The 13,001-nt window shown below is 44.3% G+C and overlaps 3 protein-coding genes across 3 annotated transcripts; 1 reads left to right on the top strand and 2 right to left on the bottom strand.

The window, feature by feature from the left end:
* Positions 1-5,030: 5,030 nt before the first annotated feature.
* LOC117589555 (ADP-ribosylation factor-like protein 8) lies at positions 5,031-7,441 on the bottom strand. Its single transcript, XM_034281566.1, has 4 exons — positions 7,235-7,441; positions 6,183-6,337; positions 5,956-6,117; positions 5,031-5,897 (listed from the first exon to the last, which is right to left on the bottom strand). The coding sequence occupies exons 1-4, from the start codon at positions 7,355-7,357 to the stop codon at positions 5,777-5,779; spliced, it is 561 nt and encodes a 186-aa protein (XP_034137457.1). The 5' UTR covers positions 7,358-7,441; the 3' UTR covers positions 5,031-5,776.
* A 1,398-nt stretch (positions 7,442-8,839) lies between these two features.
* Positions 8,840-9,942, top strand: LOC117589554 (pre-mRNA-splicing factor ISY1 homolog). Its single transcript, XM_034281565.1, has 4 exons — positions 8,840-8,898; positions 8,960-8,982; positions 9,046-9,206; positions 9,277-9,942. The coding sequence occupies exons 1-4, from the start codon at positions 8,896-8,898 to the stop codon at positions 9,909-9,911; spliced, it is 822 nt and encodes a 273-aa protein (XP_034137456.1). The 5' UTR covers positions 8,840-8,895; the 3' UTR covers positions 9,912-9,942.
* LOC117589553 (ATP-dependent RNA helicase DBP2) lies at positions 9,932-12,888 on the bottom strand. Its single transcript, XM_034281564.1, has 4 exons — positions 11,944-12,888; positions 11,375-11,883; positions 10,681-11,316; positions 9,932-10,624 (listed from the first exon to the last, which is right to left on the bottom strand). Exons 1-4 carry the CDS (start codon positions 12,703-12,705, stop codon positions 10,291-10,293), a joined length of 2,241 nt encoding a protein of 746 aa, XP_034137455.1. The 5' UTR covers positions 12,706-12,888; the 3' UTR covers positions 9,932-10,290.
* Between the last annotated feature and the right edge of the window lie 113 nt (positions 12,889-13,001).

Below are 13,001 nucleotides of genomic sequence, written 5' to 3'. Positions count from 1 at the left end.
GAAATGGAAGGGCATCGCGCATGTAAAATGCTGCAAAACATTAAAGTAGCCTAAAGCAGCTTGATTAATTTTATGAGCGATCAGCCGTTAAGTTCAGCGCACATGAAATTTGCGATATTAATCTAGCATTAAGCATACGCCCCGTTAAACTTAACGCTCGTTTAACCCTACCCCCAAAAACAACGAGGAAAACCATTGCCCAATCCCAACAGAGTTACTCCCAAAAGGTAAATACTCATTAGTGAAATTTCTTATCAAAATTCTGTTTCGTTTTGGGCTTGAGGCTGATCGGCTGGCTGGTCGGCTGTCGCGCCTGATCTTGATGCAATTAATAAACGACGCGGCGTTGGCAGTGCATTTTATGGCTGTGGATATCCGGAAGCGAGTAATAAAAGGGTTCGAAATCGGGATCGAGCAGAGATCGCGATTATGATTTTGATGGTCTCCATACCCAATTCCTATCCCTATCCCCACACACAGGCCAGAGCCAGGCTAAGCCGAGGGACCACACCGAGAGCTGAGGGCAATTGCCAATTGCATTCATCAACATGACAGCTACTCGTCTGGCTCTGGGTCTGTGTCTTCTGTCGTCTGTCTTCTGCCTTCTGTCTGCTGTCCTCGCTTCCACCAATAGCTTCTCTGTGCTACTCGGTGCCTTCTGGGCCTTTTGTAAATTGACAGCCGCTGCTGCTCAATTTGAATGCAAACCACAAAATTGGATAATTTCCCAGTGACAATCGAGAGGGTTGTCCTCTGCTCTGGTCGGGTCTGGTTTGGTCTGGTCTTCCCTCCCTGATATATGCGAAGAGCTAAAAGTTTCCCAGGAGCAGGCACTTGCCGGTGACCCCACAGAGAGTGCAGAGATCCCTCCTGGACCGAAAAAAGACAATGGCTTTTGGGGCGAATATGCAAAATAAATTTCACTTCCGAATCCGAATGCGACTGATGCTGCTCTCTGCTCTCTGCTGGTTGTTTCATGGCTTGTTTTACATATGTCCGCACCTAAGCAGAAGACACAATACCACGACGACGACGATGAGGATGGAGATGGGTCTGGTCACCCACCATCATCAGGCCTGCAGGCAGCCCTGGGGGACACTCGACAATGGGCCAAATGGCCGACTCGAAAAGGCAAAATGCAGGGCAGGCAACTCGTAAATCCGCATTCGATTGCTTCGCTTGAAATCCATTCGGAATTGATTGCAGGATCAGCAAGGGGTGCGGTCCGGTCGGTCGGTCGGTCGGTCGGTCGTTGGTTGTGGGTGCCTGCTCAAAATGTTGCAATTAATTTTTGCACAATGCTCTTTGTGCTATTTAGTTATGGCAGACTTCTTCGACTCACTTAATTGCCCCCGAAAAAAAAAGAACAAAACAGAATGGAGCAGAGCAGAATCCAAAACGGTAGCTCCGAATCGGGGGGATTGGAGACTCCTTTTCAGGGTAACTTCTGGGTTTCTGCTTCTGGGTTTTTGGGGTATCTGCTTTGTGGCCTTTGATTTGCATATATTTTGGTTTTAATTAGTTAACAAGCTGCTTTCGTTTGTTGCGATTGCATGTTGAACCACGACGCGTATCGTAGATGCTGCTGCTGCTGCTGCTGCTGCAGGTATCTCCTGGCCCATGCCCCATGCCACACCACACTACTTCTCCGCGCTGGTTTCGCGGTTGCATGCATAAGGAGGGGACAGCAGCAGCAGCAGCAACAGCAAACGTATAAAATCAAACACGATTTTTAGCAGTTTTCAATTCCCGGAAATCTTGTACGATATGTAGCACCATACAACTGTGGATTGTGCTGATTGTTGTTGCTGCTGTTGCCTGGATGCTGCACGGGCACAGGCTCAGGCCCGCGCTCGATACGATTCCGATTCCGATTCCCCCCAGTATCGTGCAAATGTTTCATTATTTAACTGATTTCAGTTAGCCAAAGACGACAACAGCTGGGCCTCAAGTCCCAAGAAGGAGTCTGCGGACAGGCAACAACCAGACAACTTCAGTTGCTGGAATACCAGCGAAAATTCCAAGATGTTGTCATCAATTAAGCTGTGCCCCGACCTCAGCCACAGCCGCAGACTCAACTGCGGCGGAGCTGTTCACACCTGAGAGAACTTTATTAGTCCAGTGCAGGGCCAAAAAAAGGTGGCAAAGATGCGTAAATTATGGTCTAGGCAGCGACACAGCACCGAGCACTGAAAGCAAATGGCGCTGGCCAATAAAATGCCAGATAAATCAAGCCAAACACAAAGACCAAGACCAGGACCAGGATCAAGACAGACTGCACGCGAAGGTGAAGGTGGAAATCAGCAGTTGGAGCTGAGCAAATTCAGCAGAAATGAGCGGAGACAGAACTTATTTGCATTCGCCTTGTTGTCAGCCAAGTTGTCGTCGTCTCGAGCTTCGTCGCTGTCGCTGCCTCTGACTCCGTCTTCGTCTGTGTTGCTGTTCCTGTCTTCGTCTCCATGGCATCCTGCTACTGACAGTGCTGGCAGAGAAACGATGGAGAGAGAGAGAGACCGGGGGGTAACAGCCAAGCATGAAAACTGTTGCCCACGAGTCTGGCGAGTACGCGGCAGAGCATTTGGCCAGAAAGCCTTTTGTTTCATCTTGTTAAGGTTTGAACTTTATGCCTGCTCCAGAGCTACTATCCCCAGTTATTGTTTCTGGTTGGGGTCTTTCTCTGCTCGTTTCTCCTTGTTTTTGTTTTATTTGCTTGTTGTTTTTGCTACATTTCCAGGAACTTTTCAGGTGGCACAGCATGTTTGGGGGCCAGACACACTTTTGGTGGCCTCGTGCAGTCCCCATTGTGGGGGCTTTCAATTAAAATATATTTAAGCATAATTTGGTTAGAGCGGAAAGAGCGATAAAGGGGTTGGGGAAATGTACAAAAATAGAGATGAAAGTATAGATCTTGTAAAAGGATCTATAGAGTTTCCCAACCTATTAGCTCTCGTGTCCTACGTTTTCCCTTTTTGCAGTTCAATCAATAAATTATAAGTTATCTCTTCATATATTTATGGTCAACACCCCGCCTAGTTTTTATTTATTGTTCGCTCATTCTTTTCACCATTTTTTTTTGTTGTCTCTGATTTTTTGTAGCATTTTGTGACGGCTTTTCATCAAAGCAGTCACGATGATGGCAGCTGTGGCGCATACAAATGAATGGTTTTGGCTTAATGTGGCTTGCGAAAAATACAACCATATGAACACAAGAAACAAAAAGTATAAAAATTTAAATGTTGTTTGGGCATGTTTTATATGTCATTATATAATCAGCACAAGTCGCACAAATCGCTGAAAATTAAGCAGAAAGAACTAAGCCCCTGCGGCGCCGCACCAGCCACAAGAATATTATATTTACAGACATACACTGCGTAACATTACTGTAAAACAAACTTGAAATAAGAGTGAAAATAAATTTGATATTATCGATCGATTGCGGGAAATCAAAGAACGTTTTTGGAAGGATTTCTTTACATTGCCAAACAGGTGGGAGAAAACACCAAACTGTTGACCTTTTTAAGAAATTTTCTTTCATTTGCTTAGACTCTAAGCCTTAGTTAGAGCTACTTAGAACACACTGTAATAGATTCATATAAAACTCAAAAATCTTGTATGTCTCTTTATACACCAAAACTTAAGGTTTAAAGGGGTATACTGCCTTCGTTAATTTATTGAAAAGAAACTCCTTCGACGTTGCCTGCTCTTAATTTCTTTCCAATCTCCCCCAAACAACCATCATAATTTGATAAAGTTAAACTGAACTTTCTGCATAAGCAACAATAAACCGTTTAGCGGGTATCTCACAGTCGTATTAGCGACTTTAGCATTTATACTTGTATTTAATTTAGTTTTTTACGAGCACGTCGTTAGTTTTGGTTTCTTTTTTGGGGGATTCGCTTCGAGTTATAGCCGAGCCGAATGTTTGGCTTGTGGCAAATGGCCGCGCACAGAGATGCTTATCTTATCGGGGGGCAATGTTAATTTCCAGCATTTAAAAGTGTAATTAACGCAATTTGAAATATGAAGTGACACCACAAACAAAAGACTCAGGCAACAAACTTTCCTCAGAGGCAACCAGTGACTGGGAGGGATGGCCAAAAGGAAGCAGGAAGCCCGGGACGAGGCATGAGAATATTTGATTATGACTCAGAGACGACTCGGCTCGGCTCGTGCTTGACACGTATTCCAGGAACGTTTTGCCTCCTGCCACTCTCCATGTCCCTCTGCCACACGCACACACTCACACGCACACACAGACTGGTGCTAGTCTCCGGTAGCTAGTGCCTTGATTCTGCACACAGAATTTCTAATTAGCTAAGGGCTCGCACTCCTCCTTGTTATGCTGCTGCTCTGTGCTCTGTTCTCCTTACCAATATTTATGCGTTCATAGGGCTGGGCGCATCTATCAATTGCTCCGTTTGGGTGGCCAACCAACCACTTGTCTCTTGTTCTCTATAAATTATATTCGAACCGGTGTTTGGAATATTCGATTTGATTTCACTGGTTTTGTGTAATTTATGAGATTTTTCATGGGTTTTCTAATGTTTTTATAATTTGTCTTTATTGGTTTTTTTCTGTTTTGTTTGTTTTTCTTGTTGTTGTTGTTATGTATGCCTTGCTCGCTTCCAGTTTGGTTTTTTTTCGTTTGTTTCATTATTCAATTTGGTTATTGTACGAGTAGCTTATAATTTGCATAACTGTTTCATATAAATTATCGTAATTAGCTAGGTGAATGTTAATGAGTATACAAAAGAAGCGTGACAAGGCTTAAGGACTTTCGATTTGGTTTCAGTGTTGGATTTGGATTTGGGTTTGACTGCTGCTACTAGTAAAACTCAACAATTTATTTCTTTTTTTCCATTTTGCATATCTTACAATGAACTTTCTTTTCAGATGGTGGCTACAGCATTCGAATTTCTTTAGCTATGACTTTTCATACTTTAGTTGATTTCACGTACATTTAGGTTTATATTTAGTTTAAAACGCTTTAATAATAATTTTAGTTTATCCTCTGTTATTTACTTCTTTTCTGTTTCAGTTGTAGTTTTCCTTTTGTTTTTGTTTTTTTCGCTAAGCAAAAATTCAGTTCATAAATAATAAGCGAAATGTAAAGTTATATTTTTTATATAAAAATTATAAAAAATAATAATAATATTTATATAATCACACCAATAAACGCTAAACATAAGTCTAACTAAAAGTGGACACAGACAACGAAATCGGTAGAGACGCCAGCGATAGGCACATGGCGATTGAGGGATTGAAGAGAGTTGCGCTCGATCAAGCCAGCATGAAGTACATAGTTTATGCGTGTGTGTGTTTCTAGTGTGTTTGCTTGTGGATTAACTAACAGTACTAACGATTTACACAGAGTTCGTTTACACATCATTCGATTTTCGAGACAAACAAGCACCGAGACAGACTCTGTCGCGACTGTACACCCTAGAATTCCTACAGGAAAAACACAGTGTAAGAAGGACAATTACAAGGACATGTATATGTGTATGCAGACATTCGTACAAAAAAAGTTAGATCATCAAGGCATAGCTTAGTACTGTGTGTAAGTTTAGCTTTCTTCTTCGATTCACTACTCCAAATCATTTCTCATTCTCTTCATCACGCTGCAAATCATTACTATATAGATTTGTGTATATATATATAGTTGTTCCGTGTGAGATACAGGGCCTATGTTTATGTGTGTGTGTGTGTTTGTGTTTTGTGTGGGTAGTGGGTGTTTGTTTGTGTTTGTGTTTGTGTGGGTTGTTAGTTTAGGTATCTAACGACTTTGGCTTTTCGAATGTTGAATTAACCACTGCAGCGTTATGTCAATGTTGTCCTTTTCCTTACACGAAATACTATAACAGCATATTTCACGGTCCTGTATGCTCGATAGATTCCTACAATGAAATTTCATACATGAATTTAGGATCCTATCCTATATGTGCCTTCACTTACATTCGCTCAATGAGGCCAGTCTCGTCGAGCGCTCCTGGAAGATCACGTTTGTTGCCCAACACGAGCACTGGAATGCCGGCCAGCTGCGGCTTGTCCAACAGCGAGTGCAGCTCGTTCCTCGAGGCCTCCAGCTTATCCAGATCAGCCGCATCCACCATATAGCTGTCAATTACGTAACATTTAGTTAATTTGTGTCCATTATCCAATTAGAAGGTTGATTAGCTTACACAATTGCATTGACACCGCGACAATACCGCTCCCACATGGAACGGAAACGGGGCTGGCCGCCAATATCCCAGACCTTGATGGTAACATTGCCTCGGGTTATTTTTCGCATGTTGAAGCCCACTGTGGGTATCATATCCTCAGCAAATTGGCCGGACTGCAAGGGAAGAAATAAGTTAATTAATAGGAATAACTTATACATGGAGTTGTAATCAAATTTCTACCATTTAAATATATATTTTACTAGAATGCCTTAAAGCGTGCTATGGTTTTCCATAAGTGGCGGCCGCGACAGCTACTGGAACAGATCTTAAATGTTCATAAATTTGCTCATGATAAGCAGTGGAAAACTCCCAGCACATACCAGACCTAAGCTTATTGCATGCGGGTACATTTACATGACTCATAGCTCCTCCTCCTCCCCGAGAGAGCAGCTGACTCTCAACGGGGCTTTCAATGCATTTTGCAGCTGATATTTGAATCTGGATCGCGACTTATCAGCACGCAAATGGAGAGTGAGAGAGGAGATTGTGCAGTAAGTAGGTGGCAGAGTGGGCTGCCGATACAATGGGCAGGGGTCAGCTGGTTTCTGGACGCTGATAATGCGTCATTGTTTCGAACATGCGTATAACGTTTATTGATTACGAGCGAACATAAAAAGTAGCGCTAAAATAAAACAGTTAGCACAGCGTTAATAATTAATGCAATGGTGAACAAACGAAGAAACTGGCCGATAAGGTGGCCAGCGAAGAAACAAAGGCAATCAATAACCAAATAGCGAGACCTGGGGCCCAAGTTCATGGTGATTGCTCACTCGTCCGGGAGCGTTTGCTCTTTCTCTCTCTGTCTTTCTCTCTCGCTCTCTGTGCGATTCTTTTGTCAGTCGCGGGGTTAATTTCATTTGTATTATTTGATGGAATTGTCATAGTCCCCGGCTTTCTCTGCCCCTTGGCGGCTCATCCTACGACACAACGGCAGCACTCAAGCTACCCCCTCACACACACATTTGCGAAAATGACACACACTGAAACACACCCATATGCAAAATACTCACTGCAATAACATTGACGAACGTTGTCTTCCCCGAGAACTGCAGTCCCACCAGCGTCAGTTCCATCTCCTCTTTCCAGAAGATGCTCTTGAACCAGTCGAGGATTCTGTTTATAAGTGCCAACATATTCGCACTGTTTTATTAGGCTTATTATTCGAATTCTTTTGGCAAAAAAAGGTTTCCAAAACGTAAATGGCGTTGGCGTGCAGTGTGACCGCGGAACTATCGATAGAATATACCGACTGACCCTCGAAAAAATATACCGAAATATACCGTTGCATTTTCAAAACATACTTTAAATATAACGTAGATCTTAAATCGTTTTCTTCGATTTTGATGTTCTAATTCATATTAATAGGTTTAAATCCTGCTTGATCTGCATCAGCTGGTCCGGACTAAGCTTGTTGAGATCGATCATCTCAGGCTTAGCAGTTACGCTTGAGGTACCAGCCCTTTTGATTGATAATTTATTTTTTTTTTTTTTTTTTTGAGGTTTTAAGTTACCGCTTTACCCTTAGGTAGAGGGGAATTATTTGGCCACCCGCCTTTACAAGGGGGAAATCGCCACGTCGTAATATGTAACTTGTTACAGCTTTGCTCCAATACTTACCTGGCGTAGAGGTTGATAATTTATTTATTTTTTATAATTTACAAATTCTCAATTCAGCAGTGGTCTTATCGATAACAGACCCTCGGAAGTATACCGAAATATACTTCATTTTCAAAATATAGTATAAATCTTAAATCATTTTCCTCTATTTTAATGTTCTGTTTGATATTACTAGCTAGTTAAGAGTATGCTCGCCAAAACTATAATTTTTTCCAGTTGATCAATCAATTCTCCACAAGATTCGTTAGTTTTCACGACTTCGTTTTGTTGGAATGTTCACAAATTAAGTTTAAAACTTAAAAGGTCAACCAACAAAAATAGCATAATACGTTACGTGAGTGGAGCAATTTTTTGCTTGTCAACCAGTAGGTATAGTATAGTATGGACATTTGCATATCCTATTTCCATAAATTAATATTAAAAAATAATTTTCAAAGCGGCTCTCAAACATTAATAATGACTTTATCTCAGCCTGACATGTTTTTAACCTTTTTATATGCTCTCTTTGTATATACATATGTATACATCTATATCTATAAATATAATCTGCAAAATTTTATATAAATCCGAGATTTCCAACATTACCTCAATTCCAGGATATCCATCCCACTAGGGGTACTAAATGTTGCTTATTCCGCTCCAAATGTTGGGGAACAATGCTGCAGCATGTTGCTGGCCCATACATATTATGTTGCCAACCGTTAAAAGACCACTGTTAGCGTCAGTGTGATCGCGAATTTATCTATAAAATATACCGCCTATTTTGCCTATCGATTTGTTCTTTTAACGTTTTACAACACATACAAAAATACGGAAACATACCGACAAGTCAATTCTCAATTTCTCAATTGTTTTTTACTTACTTTTCCATTTCGTGGTGCTTCAAGCAAATATACATTTAATAGACATGTACCGTTGAACAAACAATTTCTCATAGAGGAAATTAATTAAAATATAGAATTAATATTGTAGCACTAAAACTATCGAATGTAACGTCGACTTACAGCTGATCCGTTGTGAATGGCAAAAGCGGAAAAACAAGAAAGTAAACAAAATGGTAAGTCGGCGATTTATTTAATGAAATTCTAATAAAATGTGTATAAACTGTGTACTTTTAGGCGAGAAATGCGGAGAAAGCAATGTAAGTATGATCATTAAAGTGAGTTAAATCGATTTTCAACGTTTCTTGGCGCTACTCCGGCAGGACCACATTGGCACGTTGGCGGGCCGCCAAGGAAGTGGAATCCGGCGAAAAGGAACGCCGCCCGTACCTGGCCTCAGAATGTGGCGATCTACCCAGATGCGAGAAGTTCCGCTTGGAGATTATACGTGAAATATCCAAGAAAGTGGCACAAATACAGAATGGTATTTAATTAGATTTTCATCAGATAAAATCGAGGCCATTTATAACATTATCTTTTCTTCCCCTTTTCAGCCGGTCTGGGCGAATTCCGCATACGTGATCTGAACGATGAGATAAACAAGCTGCTGCGCGAGAAGCGTCATTGGGAGAATCAGATTTCATCGCTCGGCGGCCCACACTACCGGCGCTATGGACCGAAAATGTTTGATGCGGAGGGTCGCGAGGTGCCAGGCAATCGTGGCTACAAATACTTTGGTGCCGCCAAGGATTTACCCGGCGTGCGAGAACTCTTCGAGCAGGATCCACCGCCACCTCCTCGCAAATCCCGCGCTGAACTAATGAAGGACGTGGATGCCGAGTACTATGGCTATCGCGATGATGAAGATGGAGTTCTCATTCCGCTGGAGGAGCGAATCGAGCGCGCAGCCCTGCAGAAGGCAGTGCAGGAGTGGCGCGAGAAAATGGCTCGCGATGGACGCATAGTCGACGACGAGGAGGAGGAAGAAGAGATCTATCCACTTTCTGGTCCTGCTCGCGAGGCTGCCGAGGATGCCAAGGCCAGGGCAGCCGTGGAAGATCCACATGGCCTGCTGGCGCCGAAGTTCACCGCCCATGTGCCCGTGCCGACGCAGCAGGATGTGCAGGAGGCGCTACTACGCAAGCGCAAACAGGAACTGCTCGAGAAATATGCCGGCGGTGCCAATTAGGTTTCAAATAAACTGACAAATTTTCTAATTTTTAGTGAAACTTTAATATCGAAGGGTAACAAAGATACCGCTGGGCATAAGGAATTTGGCCTTAAGTACATTCAAACTTAATTTCAAGGCATTTCTCAAAGTGCTGTAGTCGCTTAAAGCTAGATTTTTGCTTAGCTGGGAGAGCATATTCATCGGTTGATTGAATTGTCTGCTCCGAAATTTGAATAGTTGATTTGGCTGAAACACCAAATTTTAAAACGTATTTGAACCGATCATCACTTTGATCGTTGTCATTTTCTTGACAAAGGAGCTTCTTCCAGCAGCTCAGTGGCGTGCTTTACAGAATGTGTTGCTTAAAACTAGAAATTTTGTGCTTATTTTGGTTAATTCAAAACTCAAAACGATCGAAGCGACCGCCGCCGCCGCGTCCTCCACCGCCACTGCGACCACCACCCCCACCATAGCCGCCTCGTCCACCTCCGGCGCCACCTTCTGCAGCACGTCGCTCCTTCATGGCTTTGAAACGCCGGGCCATGTTGTGAAGCTGCGCTGGCACTTCCTGGTCAGCCTCCTGCAAAATGTTAATAAGCTCTTGGGCCATGCCCCAATCCGAACGTGTGATGAAGCTAATGGAGGTGCCGGTACGCCCAGCGCGTCCCGTACGTCCCACACGATGAACATACTCCTCGATGTTGCGTGGGAAATCATAGTTGATCACATGACTGCAAAGATGCAAACGAAGTAGTAAAAGCAGATTCCAAACTGTTTCATTTCTTACCTAATATCCTCGATATCCAGGCCACGAGATGCCACATCGGTGGCTATGAGAATACGCACCACGCCCGACTTAATGTCGGCAATGGCCTGTTCGCGGTCACTCTGATCGCGACTGCCATGTATGCACTGGGTCATGAATCCGTCCAGGGTCAAGTCACTGGACAGATCGTCGGCGCGTGCCTTGCGGCCGCAAAAAACGATTATCTTGTCGGTGTTTGTCATATTCTTGACAAAGGTCTTGATGATGCTGTACTTCTCGGACTCATCCTCCAGCAGCTCAATGACCTGCTTCACCGAGTGTGTGGCTGCCAGATCGAGGGAACCAACGGACACCTGAATGGGATTGTTCATGTAGCTTTGAGCGAGACGGCGCACGCCAGGCGGCCAGGTGGCCGATGTCATAATGGTCTGGCGATCGGGACGAATGTCCATCAAGACCTTGCGAATCTGTGGCTCGAAACCCATGTCCAGCATACGATCCGCTTCGTCCAATACCAGATAAGTGATGCTGCTCACGTCTATGACGTTTGCCTGAACCAAATCGTTGAGACGCCCGGGAGTACAGATGATAATCTCCGCTCCGCGCTCCACATCTGAGATCTGATTTCGACGACTTCCGCCTCCATAAATGCAAACCCTGAAAGAATAAGTCAAAAACGGTCACAAAATCTCACTCAAAATTCCTGCAAACTTACGCCCTCATGTCGCGGAAGGAATACTTCTTCACCTCCATTTCAATCTGGAGCGCCAACTCGCGAGTGGGCGCCAGCACGAGGACATTGGCGCCGCCACGCTGACCCCTGGGAATGCTTTGATATTCGGTGTGTATCATGCCGGGCAGCAGGAAGGCCAGCGTCTTGCCTGTGCCCGTCTGGGCAATGCCAATCATATCATGACCCTTCAGCAAAATGGGCCACGCCTGCGACTGAATGGGCGAGGGCTTGGGGAAGCCCTGCTTCTCGATTTCGCCCAACAAATCGGGATATTCGGCAAAGCATTGCTCGAATTTCCATACTGGATTCGGTATGGGTGGCACAGCTTCGCCCTCCTTCGGCTCAAACACAAGGGAAACTGTCGTATTGTTGTTCTCCGCTCGTATGCGTTGCACTTCCTCATCGCTTAGCTTCGCCACCTCGGGAGCCTCCCTGTAAAAGTTCTTTGTCAATTGAGGCAGTTTGGCCCAACGCGCTGCTGCAGCTTGTTCCTGTAGGTATTTGATGTCTTTTAATTGGGTTTAGATATGATTTATGGGTGTGTGACTTACAGAGGCTTTGTTCAGGCCTGCCCAATCAATGGAGCCAGTCAAGTCGCCATCTTGATTAGAGGCATCGTCATGGCTGCTAGCTTCGCTGCGATACCGACCATAGCCGGATCCACTTCCACCACCTGCGCCATAGCTGGAGCTACCTCCTGCGCCATAACTGGAACTACCTCCTGCACCATAACTGGAACTACCTCGGGCTCCATAACTGGAACCACCTCCTGCGCCATAGCTAGATCCTCCTCCTCCTCCATGGCTGGCTCCACCGCCTCCTCCATAGCTGGATGCAACTCCATCGCCTCGACCATGGGAGCCTCTGTCGCGATTGCCAGAATCGCTTGATATCTGATTTCGAATGTAATTTGCGGCATCGCTGACGTTCCGCTGGATATTGCCCAAGATCTTTACAGTTAAATCGCTTTTATCCACGTTGACCCGCACATTGAAATCTGTTTGGATGCGCGTTACATTGGAGCCCGCGCGACCAATGATGCGACCAATCATGTCTGCGCCAATGTTGATCACTTCCGAGAGGGCGTACTCTGCGCTTTTTACAAACCCACCGCCACCATTATCACCGCGATCGCGGCGTCCCTGACCATAATCGTCATGGTTGTCCCTATTTCGTTCGCCGTAGCCGCCGCGCTGACCACGCGAGTTTTCGTCGCGTCTCACATTGCGCTCGTACTTGAAACCTCTATTATCACGGTTAGGCATATTATAAATAGGAGCCTGATCTGGCTCGTCCCAGTCTAGATCTGACATTTCTGAAACTGCTCTTCGTTTTATTTTGAGAGAAAAACCAGCGCCTAGCCAACACGTGAAATATGAGAAAATTTGCTGAACTTTTCTGCTGATGCAGCGTTAAACGGTAAACTTGTATGTGTATGCGAGGAAAATGGCGACAAAGCGGCGGAGGCGGTGGCTATCGATCTGGCTATCGAAGGCTGTGTTCCAGTTAGTTTATATCTAACCACTTAAAAACGAAAATCAAACATTCCGCCGTGCTTGATCTTGTCAGATGTAGGGATGATATCAATATATCGATATATGTTTTTGTT

Source organism: Drosophila guanche, unplaced genomic scaffold (genome assembly GCF_900245975.1).
Source record: "Drosophila guanche unplaced genomic scaffold, DGUA_6, whole genome shotgun sequence".
NCBI classification, from domain to species: Eukaryota; Metazoa; Arthropoda; class Insecta; order Diptera; family Drosophilidae; genus Drosophila; species Drosophila guanche.
Note: the sequence above shows the minus strand (reverse complement) of the source record. Positions and strands in the feature narration are given on the sequence as shown.